Below are 19,794 nucleotides of genomic sequence, written 5' to 3'. Positions count from 1 at the left end.
CTCTCTGCCGTGTGTACCCCCACTCTCTCTGACACTTTCCCCCACTCTCTCTGACTGTTTCCCTACTCTCTCTCCCACATGTACCCCCACTCTCTGACTCTGCACCCCCACTCTCTCTGACTCTGCACCCCCACTCTCTGACTGCTCCCCTACTCTCTCTGAATGTTCCCCTCCTCTCTCTGACTCACACCCCACTCTCTCTGCTGTCTGTTCCCTGACCCTCTGACTCTGTTCTCATTCTCTGAATCTGTTCTGCCACTCTCTCAGACTCTGCTCCCCCACTTCTCTGACTGTTCCCCCACCCTCAGACGCTGCTTCCACTCTCTCTGACTCTCCCCCCACTCCCTCTGACTGTTCCCTCACTGACTCTGCTCCCCCACTCTCTCTGACTCTGCTCCCCACTCTCTCTGACTGTTCCCCCACTCTCTGACTGCTCCCCTACTCTCTCTGAATGTTCCCCCACTCTCTCTGACTCACCCCCCCCACCTCTCTGACTCTGTTTTCCCACTCTCTCTGACTCTGCTCCCCCACTCTCTCTGACTATTCCCCAAATCTCTCTATGTTTCCCCCACTCTCTCTGACTGTTCCCTCACTCTCTCTGACTATGATCCCTCACTCTCTCTGACTGTTCCCCCACTGACTCTGCTCCCCCGCTCTCTCTGACTCTATTCCCTTACTCTCTGACTCTCCCCTCACTCTCTCTGACTCTGCTCCCCTACACACTCTTACTCTCCCCCCACTCTCTCTGAAACACCCACACTCTCTCTGACGCTCCCCCACTCTCTCTGACGCTCCCCCACTCTCTCTGACACACCCCCACTCTCTCTGACGCTCCCCCACTCTCTCTGACGCTCCCCCACTCTCTCTGACATACCCCCACTCTCTCTGACTCACCCCCCCTCTATGACAGCTCCCCCACCTCTCTCTGACTCTGCTCCCCTACACTCTCTTACTCTCCCCCCACTCTCTCTGAAACACCCCCACTCTCTCTGACGCTCCCCCACTCTCTCTGACTTTGCACCCCCACCCTCAGCTGCTTCCACTCTCTCGAACTCTTCTCCCACTCTGTCTGACTATGTTTCCCCCACTCTCTCTGACTCTGTTCCCCCACTCTCTATGACTCTGCTCCCCGATTCTGTCAGACTGTTCCCTGTCTCAGACATTGCTTCCACTCTCTCTGACTCTATCACCCCACTCTCTCTGACTATGTTTACCCACTCTCTCTGTTCCCCCACTCCCTGCCATGTGCTCCCCCACTCTCTCTGACTGCTCCCCACTATCTCTGACTGTTCCCCCACTCTCTGACTGCTCCCCTACTCTCTTTGACTCACCCCCCACTCTCTCTGACTCTGCTCGCCTACACACTCTTACTCTCACCCCACTCTCTCAGACACACAACCACTCACTCTGACTGTTCCCCCACTCTCTCTGACGCTCCCCCACTCTCTCTGATGCTCCCCCACTCTCTCTGACTCTGCTCCCCCACCCTCAGATGCTGCTTCCACTCTCTCAAACTCTTCCCCCACTCTGTTTGACTGTTTCCCCCACTCTCTCTCTGTTTCCCCCACTCTCTCTGACTGCTCCCCTACTCTTACTGTTCTCCCGCTCTCTCTGTCTACTCCCCCACACTCTCTGACTCTGCTCCCCCACTCTCTCTCTCTCTGTTTTCCCGCTCTCTCTGACTGTCCCCCACTCTCTCTGACTGCTCCCCCACCTTTATCACTCTGTTCCCCCACTGTCTCTGATGTGTGCTCCCCGACTCTCTCTGACTCTGCTCCCACTCTCTCTGACTGTTGCCCCACTGACTCTCCCCCACTCTCTCTGCTGTGTTCCCCAACTCTCTCTGAATCTGCTCCCCCACTCTCTCTGACTGTTACCCCACTCTCTCTGACTGTTCCTTCACTCTGACGCTGCACCTCCACTGTCTCTGACTGTTCCCCACTCTCTGACTTTTCCCTCACTCTCTCTGACTCACCCCCACTTTCTCTGACTGTTCCTTCACTCTGACTCTGCACCTCCACTGTCTCTGACTGTTCCCCACTCTCTCTGACTTTTCCCTCACTCTCTCTGACTCTCCACCACTCTCTCTGACTCTGTTCCCACTCTCTCTGACAGTTCTCCCACTCTCTCTATGTTTCCCCCACTCTCTATGACTCTTTTCTCCCACTTACTCTGACTGTTCCCTCACTCTCTCTGACTCTCCCCCACTCTCTCTGAATCCACACCCCCTCTCTTTCTGACTCTGCACACCCACTCTCTCTGACTCTGTTCCCCCACCCTCAGATGCTGCTTCCACTCTCTGACTGTTCCCCTACTGACTCTGCTCCCCCACTCTCTCTGACTCTGTTCCCCTGCTCTCTCTGACTCTACCCCCACTCTCTCTTGACTCTGCTCCCACAATCTCAGACGTTGCTTCCAATCCCTCGGACTATGCTCCCTCACTCTCTCTGACTCTGTTCTCCCACTCTCTCTGACTGTTCCTCCACACTCTCTGACTCTGCTCCCTGACTCTCTGTTCCCCCAGTCTCAGACGTTGCTTACACTTTCTCTGACTCTATTCCCCCACTCTCTGCCTATGTTTATCTACTTTCTCTCTGTTCCCCCACTCCCTGCCATGTGCTCCCCCACTCTCTCTGACTCTGTTCTCACTCTCTTTCTGACTCTGCTCCCCACTTTCTCTGACTCTGCACCTCCACTGTCTCTGACTGTTCCCCCACTCTCTGACTCTCCCCCACTCTCTCTGACTCTGTTCCCCCACCCTCAGATGCTGCTTCCACTCTCTCAAACTCTTCTCCCACTCTCTCTGACTGTTTCCCCCACTCTCTATGACACTTTTCCCCCACTCTCACTGACTGTTCCCCCACACTCTCTGACTCTGCTCCCCGACTCTCTCAGACTCTGCTCCCACTCTGACTTTGATCCCCCACTCTCTCTGACTGTTCCCCCAGTCTCAGATGTTGCTTCCACTCTCTCTGTTTTCCCACTCTCTCTGACTCTGTTCCCACAATCTCTTTCTGACTCTGCTCCCCACTCTCTCTGACTGTTCCCCCACTCTCTGACTGCTCCCCTACTCTCTCTGAATGTTCCCCCACTCTCTCTGCTGTCTGTTCCCTGACCCTCTCTGACTCTGTTCTCATTCTCTGAATCTGTTCTGCCACTCTCTCAGACTCTGCTCCCCCACTTCTCTGACTGTTCCCCCACCCTCAGATGCTGCTTTCACTCTCTCCGACTCTCCCCCCACTCTCTCTGACTGTTCCCTCACTCCCTCTGACTATGGTTCCTCTCTCTCTCTGACTGTTCCCCCACTGACTCTGCTCCCCCACTCTCTCTGACTCTGCTCCCCACTCTCTGACTGTTCCCCCACTCTCTGACTGCTTCCCTACTCTCTCTGAATGTTCCCCCACTCTCTCTGACTCACCCCCCACTCTCTATGACTCAGCTCCCCCACCTCTCTGACTCTGTTTTCCCACTCTCTCTCTCTCCCCACTCTCTCTGCTGTCTGTTCCCCGACCCTTTCTGACTCTGTTCCCACTCTCTGAATCTGTTCCGCCACTCTCTCTGACTCTGTTCCCCCACCCTCAGATGCTGCTTCCACTCTCTCAAACTCTTCTCCCACTCTCTCTGACTGTTTCCCCCACTCTCCATGACGCTTTTCCCCCACTCTCACTGTTTCCCCACACTCTCCGACTCTGCTCCCCAACTCTCTCTGACTCTGTTTCTCCCACTCTCTCTGTCTCTGCTCCCCCACTCTCTCTGACTCTCCCCCCACTCTCTCTGACTGTTTCCCCCACTCTCTATGACACTTTTCCCCCGCTCTCACTGTTCCCCCACACTCTCTGTCTCTGCTCCCCCACTCTCTCTCTGTTTTCCCACACTCTCTGACTCTGCTCCCCCACTCTCTCTCTGTTTTCCCACTCTCTCTGCTGTCTGTTCCCTGACCCTCTCTGACTCTGTTCACATCCTCTGAATCTGTTCTGCCACTCTCTCAGACTCTGCTCCCCCACTTCTCTGACCGTTCCCCCACCCTCAGATGCTGCTTCCACTCTCTCTGACTGTTTCCCCCACTCTCTATGACACTTTTCCCCCGCTCTCACTGTTCCCCCACACTCTCTGTCTCTGCTCCCCCACTCTCTCTGACTCTTCCCCCACACTCTCTGACTCTGCTCCCACTCTGACTTTGATCCCCCACTCTCTCTGACTGTTCCCCCAGTCTCAGATGTTGCTTCCACTCTCTCTGACTATTCCCCCACTTTCTCTGACTATGTTTACCCACTCTCTCTCTGTTCCCCCACTCTGACTCTGCTCCCCTACTCTCTCTGAATGTTCCCCCCTCTCTCTGACTCACCCCCCACTCTCTCTGATGTCTGTTCCCTGACCCTCTCTGACTCTGTTCTCACTCTGAATCTGTTCTGCCACTCTCTCAGACTCTGCTCCCCCACTTCTCTGACTGTTCCCCCACTGACTCTGCTCCCCCACTCTCTCTGACTCTGCTCCCCACTCTCTCTGACTCTGCTCCCCACTCTCTCTGACTGTTCCCCCACTCTCTGACTGCTCCCCTACTCTCTCTGACTCACCCCCCACTCTCTATGACTCAGCTCCCCTACCTCTCTCTGTTTTCCCACTCTCTCTCTCTCCCCACTCTCTCTGCTGTCTGTTCCCCGACCCTCTCTGACTCTGTTCCCACTCTGAATCTGTTCCGCCACTCTCTCTGACTCTGTGCCCCCACCCTCAGACGCTGCTTCCACTCTCTCGAACTCTTCTCCCACTCTCTGACTGTTTCCCCCACTCTCTATGACACTTTTCCCCCGCTCTCACTGTTCCCCCACACTCTGTCTCTGCTCCCCCACTCTCTCTGACTCTTCCCCCACACTCTCTGACTCTGCTCCCACTCTGACTTTGATCCCCCACTCTCTCTGACTGTTCCCCCAGTCTCAGATGTTGCTTCCACTCTCTCTGACTGTTTTCCCACTCTCTCTGACTCTGTTCCCACAATCTCTTTCTGACTCTGCTCCCCACTCTCTCTGACTGTTCCCCCACTATCTGACTGCTCCCCTACTCTCTCTGAATGTTCCCCCCTCTCTCTGACTCACCCCCCACTCTCTCTGCTGTCTGTTCCCTGACCCTCTCTGACTCTGTTCTCATTCTCTGAATCTGTTCTGCCACTCTCTCAGACTCTGCTCCCCCACTTCTCTGACTGTTCCCCCACCCTCAGATGCTGCTTCCACTCTCTCTGACTCTCCCCCCACTCTCTCTGACTGTTCCCTCACTCCCTCTGACTATGGTTCCTCACTCTCTCTGACTGTTCCCCCACTGACTCTGCTCCCCCGCTCTCTCTGACTCTATTCCCTTACTCTCTGACTCTCCCCTCACTCTCTCTGACTCTGCTCCCCTACACACTCTTACTCTCCCCCCACTCTCTCTGAAACACCCACACTCTCTCTGACGCTCCCCCACTCTCTCTGACGCTCCCCCACTCTCTCTGACACACCCCCACTCTCTCTGACACACCCCCACTCTCTCTGACGCTCCCCCACTCTCTCTGACGCTCCCTCACTCTCTCTGACATACCCCCACTCTCTCTGACTCACCCCCCCTCTATGACAGCTCCCCCACCTCTCTCTGACTCTGCTCCCCTACACTCTCTGACGCTCCCCCACTCTCTCTGACTTTGCACCCCCACCCTCAGATGCTGCTTCCACTCTCTCGAACTCTTCTCCCACTCTGTCTGACTATGTTTCCCCCACTCTCTCTGACTCTGTTCCCCCACTCTCTATGACTCTGCTCCCCGATTCTGTCAGACTGTTCCCTGTCTCAGACATTGCTTCCACTCTCTCTGACTCTATCACCCCACTCTCTCTGACTATGTTTACCCACTCTCTCTGTTCCCCCACTCCCTGCCATGTGCTCCCCCACTCTCTCTGACTGCTCCCCACTATCTCTGACTGTTCCCCCACTCTCTGACTGCTCCCCTACTCTCTTTGACTCACCCCCCACTCTCTCTGACTCTGCTCGCCTACACACTCTTACTCTCACCCCACTCTCTCAGACACACAACCACTGACTGTTCCCCCACTCTCTCTGACGCTCCCCCACTCTCTCTGATGCTCCCCCACTCTCTCTGACTCTGCTCCCCCACCCTCAGATGCTGCTTCCACTCTCTCAAACTCTTCCCCCACTCTGTTTGACTGTTTCCCCCACTCTCTCTCTGTTTCCCCCACTCTCTCTGACTGCTCCCCTACTCTTACTGTTCTCCCGCTCTCTCTGTCTACTCCCCCACACTCTCTGACTCTGCTCCCCCACTCTCTCTCTCTCTGTTTTCCCGCTCTCTCTGACTGTCCCCCACTCTCTCTGACTGCTCCCCCACCTTTATCACTCTGTTCCCCCACTGTCTCTGATGTGTGCTCCCCGACTCTCTCTGACTCTGCTCCCACTCTCTCTGACTGTTGCCCCACTGACTCTCCCCCACTCTCTCTGCTGTGTTCCCCAACTCTCTCTGAATCTGCTCCCCCACTCTCTCTGACTGTTACCCCACTCTCTCTGACTGTTCCTTCACTCTGACGCTGCACCTCCACTGTCTCTGACTGTTCCCCACTCTCTGACTTTTCCCTCACTCTCTCTGACTCACCCCCACTTTCTCTGACTGTTCCTTCACTCTGACTCTGCACCTCCACTGTCTCTGACTGTTCCCCACTCTCTCTGACTTTTCCCTCACTCTCTCTGACTCTCCACCACTCTCTCTGACTCTGTTCCCACTCTCTCTGACAGTTCTCCCACTCTCTCTATGTTTCCCCCACTCTCTATGACTCTTTTCTCCCACTTACTCTGACTGTTCCCTCACTCTCTCTGACTCTCCCCCACTCTCTCTGAATCCACACCCCCTCTCTTTCTGACTCTGCACACCCACTCTCTCTGACTCTGTTCCCCCACCCTCAGATGCTGCTTCCACTCTCTGACTGTTCCCCTACTGACTCTGCTCCCCCACTCTCTCTGACTCTGTTCCCCTGCTCTCTCTGACTCTACCCCCACTCTGACTGTTCCCTCAGTCTCTCTGACTCTACACCCCCACTCTCTCTGACTCTCCCCCCCACTCTCTCTGACTATGTTCCCTCAGTATCTCTGACTCTACACCCCCACTCTCTCTGACTGTTTCCCCCGCTCTCTCTGACTCTGTTCCCCCACCCTCAGACCCTGCTTCCACTCTCTCTGACTATTCCCCAAATCTCTCTGTCTATGTTTCCCCCACTCCCTCTCTGTTCCCACACTCTCTCTGACTGTTCCCTCACTCTGTCTGACTGTGCTCCCTCACTGTCTCTGACTGTTCCCCCACTGACTCTGCTCCCCCATTCTCTCTGACTCAGCACCCCTGCTCTCTCTGACTACATTCCCTCACTCTCTTACTCTCCCCCCACTCTCTCTGACCCACCCCCACTCACTCTGACTGTTCCGCCACTCTCTCTGACTCTCCCCCACTCTCTCTGACTCCGTTCCCACTCTCTCTGACTGTTACCCCACTCTCTCTGACTGTTACCCCACTCTCTCTGACTGTTACCCCACTCTCTCTGACTGTGCCCTCACTCTGACTCTGCACCTCCACTGTCTCTGACTGTTCCCCACTCTCTGACTTTTCCCTCACTCTCTCTGACTCTGTTCCCACTCTCTGAGAGTTCCCCCACTCTCTCTGACTGTTTCCCCCACTCTCTCTGACTCTGTTCCCCCGCTCTCTCTGACTGTGTTTCCCCCACTCTCTCTGACTCTTTTCCCCCACTCACTCTGACTGTTCCACCACTCTCTTTGACTTTTCCCTCACTCTCTCTGACTCTCCCCCCACTCTCTCTGAATCCACACCCCCTCTATCTCTGACTCTGCACACCCACTCTCTCTGACTCTGTTCACCCACCCTCAGACCCTGCCTTCCACTCTCTCTGACTATTCCCCAAATCTCTCTGTTCCCCTACTCTCTCTGACTCTGTTCCCCCGCTCTCTCTGACTGCTCCCCTACTCTCTCTTACTGTTCCCCTGCTCTCTCTGTCTACTCCCCTACTCTCTCTGACTCTCCCCCCACTCTCTCTTGACTCTGCTCCCACAATCTCAGACGTTGCTTCCAATCCCTCGGACTATGCTCCCTCACTCTCTCTGACTCTGTTCTCCCACTCTCTCTGACTGTTCCTCCACACTCTCTGACTCTGCTCCCTGACTCTCTGTTCCCCCAGTCTCAGACGTTGCTTACACTTTCTCTGACTCTATTCCCCCACTCTCTGCCTATGTTTATCTACTTTCTCTCTGTTCCCCCACTCCCTGCCATGTGCTCCCCCACTCTCTCTGACTCTGTTCTCACTCTCTTTCTGACTCTGCTCCCCACTTTCTCTGACTCTGCACCTCCACTGTCTCTGACTGTTCCCCCACTCTCTGACTCTCCCCCACTCTCTCTGACTCTGTTCCCCCACCCTCAGATGCTGCTTCCACTCTCTCAAACTCTTCTCCCACTCTCTCTGACTGTTTCCCCCACTCTCTATGACACTTTTCCCCCACTCTCACTGACTGTTCCCCCACACTCTCTGACTCTGCTCCCCGACTCTCTCAGACTCTGCTCCCACTCTGACTTTGATCCCCCACTCTCTCTGACTGTTCCCCCAGTCTCAGATGTTGCTTCCACTCTCTCTGTTTTCCCACTCTCTCTGACTCTGTTCCCACAATCTCTCTCTGACTCTGCTCCCCACTCTCTCTGACTGTTCCCCCACTCTCTGACTGCTCCCCTACTCTCTCTGAATGTTCCCCCACTCTCTCTGCTGTCTGTTCCCTGACCCTCTCTGACTCTGTTCTCATTCTCTGAATCTGTTCTGCCACTCTCTCAGACTCTGCTCCCCCACTTCTCTGACTGTTCCCCCACCCTCAGATGCTGCTTTCACTCTCTCCGACTCTCCCCCCACTCTCTCTGACTGTTCCCTCACTCCCTCTGACTATGGTTCCTCTCTCTCTCTGACTGTTCCCCCACTGACTCTGCTCCCCCACTCTCTCTGACTCTGCTCCCCACTCTCTGACTGTTCCCCCACTCTCTGACTGCTTCCCTACTCTCTCTGAATGTTCCCCCACTCTCTCTGACTCACCCCCCACTCTCTATGACTCAGCTCCCCCACCTCTCTGACTCTGTTTTCCCACTCTCTCTCTCTCCCCACTCTCTCTGCTGTCTGTTCCCCGACCCTTTCTGACTCTGTTCCCACTCTCTGAATCTGTTCCGCCACTCTCTCTGACTCTGTTCCCCCACCCTCAGATGCTGCTTCCACTCTCTCAAACTCTTCTCCCACTCTCTCTGACTGTTTCCCCCACTCTCCATGACGCTTTTCCCCCACTCTCACTGTTTCCCCACACTCTCCGACTCTGCTCCCCAACTCTCTCTGACTCTGTTTCTCCCACTCTCTCTGTCTCTGCTCCCCCACTCTCTCTGACTCTCCCCCCACTCTCTCTGACTGTTTCCCCCACTCTCTATGACACTTTTCCCCCGCTCTCACTGTTCCCCCACACTCTCTGTCTCTGCTCCCCCACTCTCTCTCTGTTTTCCCACACTCTCTGACTCTGCTCCCCCACTCTCTCTCTGTTTTCCCACTCTCTCTGCTGTCTGTTCCCTGACCCTCTCTGACTCTGTTCACATCCTCTGAATCTGTTCTGCCACTCTCTCAGACTCTGCTCCCCCACTTCTCTGACCGTTCCCCCACCCTCAGATGCTGCTTCCACTCTCTCTGACTGTTTCCCCCACTCTCTATGACACTTTTCCCCCGCTCTCACTGTTCCCCCACACTCTCTGTCTCTGCTCCCCCACTCTCTCTGACTCTTCCCCCACACTCTCTGACTCTGCTCCCACTCTGACTTTGATCCCCCACTCTCTCTGACTGTTCCCCCAGTCTCAGATGTTGCTTCCACTCTCTCTGACTATTCCCCCACTTTCTCTGACTATGTTTACCCACTCTCTCTCTGTTCCCCCACTCTGACTCTGCTCCCCTACTCTCTCTGAATGTTCCCCCCTCTCTCTGACTCACCCCCCACTCTCTCTGCTGTCTGTTCCCTGACCCTCTCTGACTCTGTTCTCACTCTGAATCTGTTCTGCCACTCTCTCAGACTCTGCTCCCCCACTTCTCTGACTGTTCCCCCACCCTCAGATGCTGCTTCCACTCTCTCTGACTCTCCCCCCACTCTCTCTGACTGTTCCCCCACTGACTCTGCTCCCCCACTCTCTCTGACTCTGCTCCCCACTCTCTCTGACTGTTCCCCCACTCTCTGACTGCTCCCCTACTCTCTCTGACTCACCCCCCACACTCTCTGTCTCTGCTCCCCCACTCTCTCTGACTCTTCCCCCACACTCTCTGACTCTGCTCCCACTCTGACTTTGATCCCCCACTCTCTCTGACTGTTCCCCCAGTCTCAGATGTTGCTTCCACTCTCTCTGACTATTCCCCCACTTTCTCTGACTATGTTTACCCACTCTCTCTCTGTTCCCCCACTCTGACTCTGCTCCCCTACTCTCTCTGAATGTTCCCCCCTCTCTCTGACTCACCCCCCACTCTCTCTGCTGTCTGTTCCCTGACCCTCTCTGACTCTGTTCTCACTCTGAATCTGTTCTGCCACTCTCTCAGACTCTGCTCCCCCACTTCTCTGACTGTTCCCCCACTGACTCTGCTCCCCCACTCTCTCTGACTCTGCTCCCCACTCTCTCTGACTCTGCTCCCCACTCTCTCTGACTGTTCCCCCACTCTCTGACTGCTCCCCTACTCTCTCTGACTCACCCCCCACTCTCTATGACTCAGCTCCCCTACCTCTCTCTGTTTTCCCACTCTCTCTCTCTCCCCACTCTCTCTGCTGTCTGTTCCCCGACCCTCTCTGACTCTGTTCCCACTCTGAATCTGTTCCGCCACTCTCTCTGACTCTGTGCCCCCACCCTCAGACGCTGCTTCCACTCTCTCGAACTCTTCTCCCACTCTCTGACTGTTTCCCCCACTCTCTATGACACTTTTCCCCCGCTCTCACTGTTCCCCCACACTCTCTGTCTCTGCTCCCCCACTCTCTCTGACTCTTCCCCCACACTCTCTGACTCTGCTCCCACTCTGACTTTGATCCCCCACTCTCTCTGACTGTTCCCCCAGTCTCAGATGTTGCTTCCACTCTCTCTGACTGTTTTCCCACTCTCTCTGACTCTGTTCCCACAATCTCTTTCTGACTCTGCTCCCCACTCTCTCTGACTGTTCCCCCACTATCTGACTGCTCCCCTACTCTCTCTGAATGTTCCCCCCTCTCTCTGACTCACCCCCCACTCTCTCTGCTGTCTGTTCCCTGACCCTCTCTGACTCTGTTCTCATTCTCTGAATCTGTTCTGCCACTCTCTCAGACTCTGCTCCCCCACTTCTCTGACTGTTCCCCCACCCTCAGATGCTGCTTCCACTCTCTCTGACTCTCCCCCCACTCTCTCTGACTGTTCCCTCACTCCCTCTGACTATGGTTCCTCACTCTCTCTGACTGTTCCCCCACTGACTCTGCTCCCCCACTTTCTCTGACTATTCCCCCGCTCTCTCTGACTCTATTCCCTCACTCTCTCTGAACTGTTTCCCCACTCTCTGACTCTCCCCACACTCTCTCTGACTGCTCCCCCCAGCTTTCTGACTCTGCAGCCACATTGTCTCTGATGTGTGCTCCCCCACTCTCTCTGTTTTCCCACTCTCTCTGACTCTGCTCCCCCACTTTCTCTGCCATGTGTTCCCCCATTCTCTCTGACTCTGTTACCTCACTCGCTCTGACTCTGTTCCCCCACTCTCTCTGACTGCTCCCCCACCCTCTCTGCTGTGTGTTCTCAGGGTAAGAAAGGTCCTCCTCAGCTCCCTTCTATATTTCTTCCCCTTCCCCCCGAATTTACCTGTAAGAGGGGAAAGTTTCCTGCATTCTCCCCTATCTCCTCCCCACATAGGATATAGTCCACAGTACACTAAGCATTATAGCACAGTCGATAATTGACCCGGAAAAGTCTCTTCCTATTCCCTCTCCATCACTCCCTCCCTCCTTCTCTCTCTCCTCTTCCCTCCAACCCCCTTTCCCAATCTCACTCTCTTTCCTTCCCATTTTCACCCCTACTCCCTCTCCAGTGAGTTCTGATTCATTTATTTTCTGTTGCAGAGTAATGCTGAGATTCCAATCCCCAGATACATTTCCAGAGAGGCAGAGAAGCTCCGTGAGGAACGGAAGATATTTCTGGGGCAGCTTCTGGAGGAGGAGAGCCCAGCAGTGGTGAGCAGCTCTTTTCCGGGAGCCGTAGTTCCTCTAATCTCAAAGCCCACTCCTGGAGCACTGAGTGCTGTTCTGAATATTCCTGAAGATTGGAACCCTGTCACTGACACCCTGGTGCTGTCATGGACAAGGTTCTGTAATGGACAATGTAGTCCTGTAATGGACTGGTCCAAATATGGATAGTGTGGTCCTGTGATGACAGTGGTGTCCAGAATGGGCCAGACTAATGAATGATGTGGCCCTGTGATGGCTATTGATGTCCTGTAATGGACTGGTTCTGTAATGGAGAATGTGGTCATGTAATGGACAGTAAAGTCCTGTACAGAGGATTTTGATGCCATACTGCAGCCTCGATCACAGGGTGAATGCACTATCAGAGATCCGCAGTCAGTGAGTGACACAGACCACTGTCAAGCATGAAGCAGCGGGTTGACTGAGATTGGCTACATGGTGAGTAGGGTCTGCCTGTGCACTGTTTCAGCTGGAAGAAGCAGTGCTGACCACAGATGAGGCTGTCCGCATCATCCAGGTGGCAGAACGCGGGAGGCAGGGCCGCCTGCGTGCAGAGTTCATGAAGAAGATCTGGGACGAACAACAGAGGGGCAAACGCAGGAAGATGATGGCCCCCATCTCCATGGAGAGTCAAGAGGCTGCCACACTCATCCAGAAGGTAAAGGGGCAAGGGTCAACCTCTGTGTGGTGGTGGGAGGGCAAAAGGGGTGAGGGTTTTTGAGAAAGGAAGGGGTCAGGGATGATGGGGAGAGAGAGGGAAAGGGTGGATTTTGATGGGTACGATGAGGCTGAACCTCGGGGAGGAATATGGGATAGGAGTGAGGGGTGTGAGGTGGAGGGGGGAAGGAGAGGGATGAGGAGGGGTATGTAGAGAGGGAGAGAAGGAAGAGCAGAAAGGGGGAGCTGGGTGGGGAGAAGGAGGGAAGAGGGTAAAGGAAAAGGAAGAGGAAATGGGAGGGAGAGGGAGTGGCAAAGGAGAGTGACCCTCTCATCCTGGGAATAATCCCACTGAGCCTTGTTGGGATGGCTTCCAGAGGTACAAAATCCCAGAGTGGGGCAGACGCAACACAGTGCTCCAGCTCCCAGTCTCAGCAATACCCTAAGTAGCTGGAACAGAATCTTTCTGTCCTGCAGCGGTAACCCCTCACGATGAAGACCAACACACCATTCTCCTCCTGAACCATCCATCCAGGATCAGTCCACCAATCCACTGGTCACCCTTCGCAAACCTCCCACTCACCCAGCCCTCTCACAGCCCCTCTCTTCCTGCTCCCCACAGGTGTGGAGGGGTTACTATCAGAGAAAGCAAACCGTCCGCGAGCGAGCCCAAGAACTTGAGCTCATCGGAATGGTGAGTGTACCCACGTGTGTGTGTGTGTGTGTGTGTGTGTGTGTGTGCGCGCGCGCGTGCGTGTGGAGGGAAAGGATTGTTTGCTGTATTTGGGATGGCATGTTGTGGGGGAATGTTTGTGGTGGGTGAGAAGCTGGAATGTTTCATGGGTGAGGGAAAGAAATGTTTGGAGTTGTTATGAGAGTTTTGTTTGGGAGGAGAGTTTCATGGGTGGCAGTGTTTGGGGTTGGTAGGGGAGGGGAGTTTATGGTGGGTGAGGGAGGAGTGTTTCATGGGTGGGAGTGTTTGGGGTTGGTAGGGGAGGGGAGTTTATGGTGGGTGAGGGAGGAGTGTTTCATGGGTGGGAGTGTTTGGGGTTGGTAGGGGAGGGGAGTTTATGGTGGGTGAGGGAGGAGTGTTTCATGGGTGGGAGTGTTTGGGGTTGGTAGGGCAGGGGTGTTTATGGTGGGTGAGGGAGGAGTGTTTCATGGGTGGGAGTGTTTGGGGTTTGTAGGGGAGGGGAGTTTATGGTGGGTGAGGGAGGAGTGTTTCATGGGTGGGAGTGTTTGGGGTTGGTAGGGGAGGGGAGTTTATGGTGGGTGAGGGAGGAGTGTTTCATGGGTGGGAGTGTTTGGGGTTGGTAGGGGAGGGGAGTTTATGGTGGGTGAGGGAGGAGTGTTTCATGGGTGGGTGTGTTTGTGATTGGGGAAGGGTGTTTATGGTGGGTGAGGGAGGAGTGTTTCATGGGTGGGTGTGTTTGTGATTGGGGAGGGGAGTTTATGGTGGGTGAGGGAGGAGTGTTTCATGGGTGGGTGTGTTTGTGATTGGGGAAGGGTGTTTATGGTGGGTGAGGGAGGAGTGTTTCATGGGTGGGAGTGTTTGGGGTTGGTAGGGGAGGGGAGTTTATGGTGGGTGAGGGAGGAGTGTTTCATGGGTGGGAGTGTTTGGGGTTGGTAGGGGAGGGGTGTTTATGGTGGGTGAGGGAGGAGTGTTTCATGGGTGGGAGTGTTTGGGGTTGGTAGGGGAGGGGAGTTTATGGTGGGTGAGGGAGGAGTGTTTCATGGGTGGGAGTGTTTGGGGTTGGTAGGGGAGGGGTGTTTATGGTGGGTGAGGGAGGAGTGTTTCATGGGTGGGTGTGTTTGTGATTGGGGAGGGGAGTTTATGGTGGGTGAGGGAGGAGTGTTTCATGGGTGGCAGTGTTTGGGGTTGGTAGGGGAGGGGAGTTTATGGTGGGTGAGGGAGGAGTGTTTCATGGGTGGGAGTGTTTGGGGTTGGTAGGGGAGGGGAGTTTATGGTGGGTGAGGGAGGAGTGTTTCATGGGTGGGAGTGTTTGGGGTTGGTAGGGGAGGGGAGTTTATGGTGGGTGAGGGAGGAGTGTTTCATGGGTGGGAGTGTTTGGGGTTGGTAGGGGAGGGGTGTTTATGGTGGGTGAGGGAGGAGTGTTTCATGGGTGGGAGTGTTTGGGGTTGGTAGGGGAGGGGTGTTTATGGTGGGTGAGGGAGGAGTGTTTCATGGGTGGGTGTGTTTGTGATTGGGGAAGGGTGTTTATGGTGGGTGAGGGAGGAGTGTTTCATGGTGGGAGGGGTGTTTTGGTTGTAAGGGAGGAGTGTTTCAAGGTGGGTGTGTTTGTGGTTGGTTGGGGAGGGGTATTTACTGTGGGTGAGGGAGTGTGTAAGGTGTGTTTGGTGTGTGGGGCAGTTCCCCTACTGTCTATGCTGTTGATCCTCTAGGGGCTGGGAAGGGAGGGACCAGTGAGGGGGGGGGGCAGGACCACTAGAGATGGAAGGGAACCAATTAGAGGGGCAGGACCAGCACACTGGGCTGCAGAATCAGGCAGAGCCACACCAAGGTGGTGGTTGGGGTGTGGGAGAGGGAGGGTGGGAAGGGGGGAGTGGGAGGCGGCGATCACTTACTCCCATTTGAGGAATGAATTTATTTTTGTGTTCGGTACTTGTCCCATTAGTAAGTGTTTAGTTCAGCGTTTTAAATAATTGAGTGTTCTGAATGATATTTAAAATACATTTGGGAGGCAATGAGGCAACAAAGTGCTGAGGTTTTTTTGATGGCCCGCCAGCCATCAGAGGAGGAGAGCGGCCGATGAATATTACAACCTCATTACAGGAGTCATTTGCTGTGAGCGGCGCTCGCCTAATGACAGCTCGGCGGCCCGCTCCAGCCTCCTAATGTCACCTCCATTACGGCAGCCGCAGCTTCCCCACACACAGATTGCATCCCGCTTAAAACACATTCCCTTCCCTATTAGTCCTGTCTCCATGGTAACCGGCGGGGAGATGGAAATGGTAGCAACATGGCTCCATTATACAAACTAGAAATCAGCTCTCAGCCCCCGAGCTGTAACCTGGTTCCTAACTTCACCAGAGCCTCGACCAAAGGCATAGAATAGTTGGGGGTTGGTGGGTCACTGGAGAGAGGGGTTGTGGTGGGAGAGGCACTCCTCTGCTGGGAGGGAGATCGGGGGGGGGGTAGAACATAGACAGTAGAGCACAATACAGGCCCTTTGGCCCACAATATTGAGCCGAACATTCAACTAACTCTAAAATCAGTTTAACCTTCCCCACATTGCCCTCCATTTTACTTTAACTACGAGCCTATCAAAAGGACTCTCAAATTTCCCTCATGTATCTGCCTCTACTACCACTCCTGGCAGCCCATTCCATGCCCCTACAACTCTCTGTATAAAAATAACTACCTCTGACACCCCTCCCTATACTTTCCTCCAAATACTTCAAAATTATTCCTACTCATATTAGTCATTCTGCCCTGGGAAAAGGTATCTGGCTGTCCACTCTAGCTATGCCTCTTACCATCTTGTACATCTCTATCAAGTCACCTCTCATCCTCCTTCTCTCCAAAAGAGAAAAGCACTAACTCACTCAGCCTATCCTCATTAGACGTGCATCTAATCCAGGCAGCATCCTGGGAATCTCCTCTGCACCCTTTCCACATACTTTCTATAATGAGATGACCAGAACTCATCACAACATTCCAAGTGTGGGCTAATCAGAGTCTGACAGGGCAGCAACATATCTCCTTGCTCTAGAACTCAGTCCTTTGACTAATGGAGGCCAACACACCATACACCTTAAACTCTATCACGTTGTGCTGCAAGTTGGAGAAATCTATGGACGTAGATCCCAAGATCCCTCTGTTCCTCCATGCTGCAAATAATCCTGCCATTAACCCTGTGCCCTGCCTTCAAGTTCGACCTTCCAAAGTGAATCACTCCACATATTTCTGGATTTAACCACATCTGGCACTTCAAAGCCCACCTCTGCATCCTACAGTGTGATGCGATTACAGTTTTGGGCATTCCAGAGTTCGGAGTTCAATTCCAGCATCATCCACAAGGAGTTTGTACGTTCTCTCTGTGAACTGTATAGCTGTCCTCCAGGTGTTCTGATTTCCTCCCTCAGGCCAAAGAGATTCTCAACCTTAGAAGTCAGGCTAAATAGCCAAAAATTTCCTTTCTTCCGCCTCCCTCCCTTCCTAAATACTGGAGTGACATTTGCAATTTTCCAGTCCTCAGGAACCATTCCATAATCTAACGATTCTTGAAAGATCATTACTAAAGCCTCCACAATTTCTTCAGAACCTTGAAATGTAGTCTATCTGGCCAGGTGACTCATCTACCTTCAGATCTTTCCACTTCCCAAGCACCTTCTCCTTAGTGATAGCAACTGCACTCACTTCTGCCCCGACACTCTTGAATTTCTGGCATACTGCTAGTGCCTTCCACAGTGAATACTGATGCAAAATACTTATTCAGTTTGCCCGCCATTTCCTTGTCCCCCTCATTACTACCTCTCCAGCATCTATTTACCAGTGGTCTGATATCTATTCTCACCTCTCTTTTTACTCTTTCTGTATCTAAAGGAACTTTTGGTATCCTCTTTAATATTATTGGCTCGCTAACCTCTGTATCCAATCTTGTCCTTCTGTGTAACGTTTTTAGTTGCCTTCTGTTGGCAATCCAGCTTCCCATTCTCTAAACTGCCTCAATTTTAGCTCCATTATATACCACCCCCCTCCCCTTTGGCTTTTATGTTGGCCTTGACTGCTCTTGTCAGCCATTATTCTGTCATGCTTCCTCTGGAATAATTCTTCCTCTTTGGGATGGATATATCCTGTACTTTCCCAATTGCTTCCAGAATTTCTAGCCATTGCTGCTCTGCTATCATCCCTGCCAGTGTTCTTTTCCAATCAATTCTGGCCAAGTCTTCTCTCATGCCTTTTTAATTCCCTTTACTCCCCCTGTAATGATACATCTGACTTTAGCTTCTCAAATTACAGGTTGAACTCTATCATATTAAAATCACTTTACCCTGAGGGTTCCTTTGCCTTAAGCTCTCTAATCAATTTTGGTTCATTGCACAACACCCAATCCAAAATAGCTGATCCCCTCGTGAGCTAAACCATGAGCTGCTCCAAAGTGTCATCTTGTAGACGTTCTAGAAATATCCCCTGTTGAGATCCAGCATCAATCTAACTTTCGCAATCTCCTGCATATTGAAATCCCCCATGACTATCGTAAAATTGCCTTTAGGCATGTATTTTGTATCTTCTGTTGTAATTTGTAGACCACATCCTTACTGTTTTGGTGTTTGTAAATAACTCCCATCATTGTCTTTTTACCCTGACAGTTCCTTAGCTCTAACCACAATTCAACACCTTCCAGCCCTATGTCACCTCTAATGATTTGATTTCACTTTTTACCAACAGAGCCACATCACCCCCTCTGCTTACCTGCCTGTCCTTTTGATACAATGTATATTCTTGGATATTAAGCTCCCAGCTATAAACTTCTTCCTGCCACAACTCAGTGATGCCCATAACATCATACATGCCCATCTGTAACTGTGCTACAAATTCATCTAGCTTATTCCGTATACTGTATGCATTCAAATATAACACCTCCAGTCCTGAATCCATCAACCTTTTCTGACTTTTAAATTGCAACTCATCCTATTGACTGCAATTTTGCCTTACCATAAGCCTCTCCTTGCCTGCAGTCTCACTGCACACTGCCTCTGTTTGTAAACCAACCAGCTCATCCTCAGCACCATCCTCAGAACTCTGGTTCCCATTCCCTCAGCCAAATTACTTTAAACCTCCCCTGAAAAGCTCTAGCAAACTCGTCCACAAGGATATTGGTCCCCTTCAGGTACCTTCCCCAGAAGTGGTCACAATGATCCAGAAATCTGAACCCCTGCTCCCTGCACCAGTTCCTCAGCCACTCATTCATCTGTCAATTCATCGTATTCGTAGCCTCACCGTATCCAGAGATTCCTACCCTGGAGGTCGTGATTTTCAGCTTTCTGCCCAGCTCCCTGAAATGTCTCTTCAGGGCATTCTCACTTTTTCTGAATTATGTCATTGGTGCCAATATGTACCAAGACTTCTGGCTGATCACCCCTCCCCTCGTGAATACCGTAGACCCAGTCCAGACACCCCTGACCCTGGCACCTGGGTGGGAGGCAACATAACCTCATTTATTAACCGCTTCATTCCTGGAATCATCCCCATGAACCTTGTCTGGACTCTCTCCAATGACAATACATTCTTTTTGAGATAAGGGCCCAAAACCCCTAGTTGCAGGAGGCGAGTAGCTGGGTGACTGTCAGGAGAAATGGAAATGTGAATAAACAGTTAACAAAAAGCACCCATGAGGCCATTCCCCTCAAAAATAAGTATGCCATTTTGGATACTGTTGTGGGGGATGACCACGCAGGGGAATACTACGGAGACCAGGATACTGGCACTGAACATGGGTCCATGGTGCAGAAGGTAAAGAGGGAGAAGAGGAGAGAGGTAGTGATAGGGGACTCAATAGTCAGAGGAACAGACAAGAGATTCTGTGGACATGAACGAGACCCCTGGATGGTATGTTGCCTCTTAGGTACCAGGTCAGGGACATATTGAGTCACTTCCACAGCATTTAAGAGAGGGAGGGGGAGCAGCCAGATGTCTTGGTACATATTGGTACCAAAGACATAGGAAGGAAAAGCAATGAGTTCCTGAAGAGAGAATTTAGAGAGCTAGGTAGAAAGCTGAGAAGCAGGACCTCCAGGATAGTAATTTCTGGATTGCTGCTTGTGCCACACATCAATGAGGGTAGAAACAGAATGATTTGGCAGATAAACATGAGGCTGAGGGGGACCAGTATTCTC

General features: G+C 52.9%; 2 protein-coding genes across 3 annotated transcripts in view; one reads left to right on the top strand and one right to left on the bottom strand.

Moving 5' to 3' along the window:
- The window catches only part of LOC132398709 (potassium voltage-gated channel subfamily H member 2-like), a 197,862-nt gene that overhangs the window by 123,873 nt on the left and 54,195 nt on the right, over positions 1 to 19,794 (bottom strand). The window lies entirely within an intron of this gene.
- Positions 1 to 19,794, top strand: part of LOC132405393 (dynein regulatory complex protein 11-like) — a 62,749-nt gene that overhangs the window by 9,582 nt on the left and 33,373 nt on the right. The window contains exons 4-6 of the mRNA XM_059990189.1: positions 12,154 to 12,261; positions 12,746 to 12,934; positions 13,556 to 13,627. Coding sequence (XP_059846172.1) covers positions 12,154 to 12,261; positions 12,746 to 12,934; positions 13,556 to 13,627 — 369 coding nt within the window. The remainder of the gene's footprint in view (positions 1 to 12,153; positions 12,262 to 12,745; positions 12,935 to 13,555; positions 13,628 to 19,794) is intronic.

The sequence above is a fragment of the Hypanus sabinus genome, chromosome 1 (assembly GCF_030144855.1).
Source record: "Hypanus sabinus isolate sHypSab1 chromosome 1, sHypSab1.hap1, whole genome shotgun sequence".
Taxonomy (NCBI): Eukaryota; Metazoa; Chordata; class Chondrichthyes; order Myliobatiformes; family Dasyatidae; genus Hypanus; species Hypanus sabinus.
The sequence above is the reverse complement of the archived record's forward strand: the minus strand, read 5'-3'. Positions and strand labels throughout refer to the sequence as shown.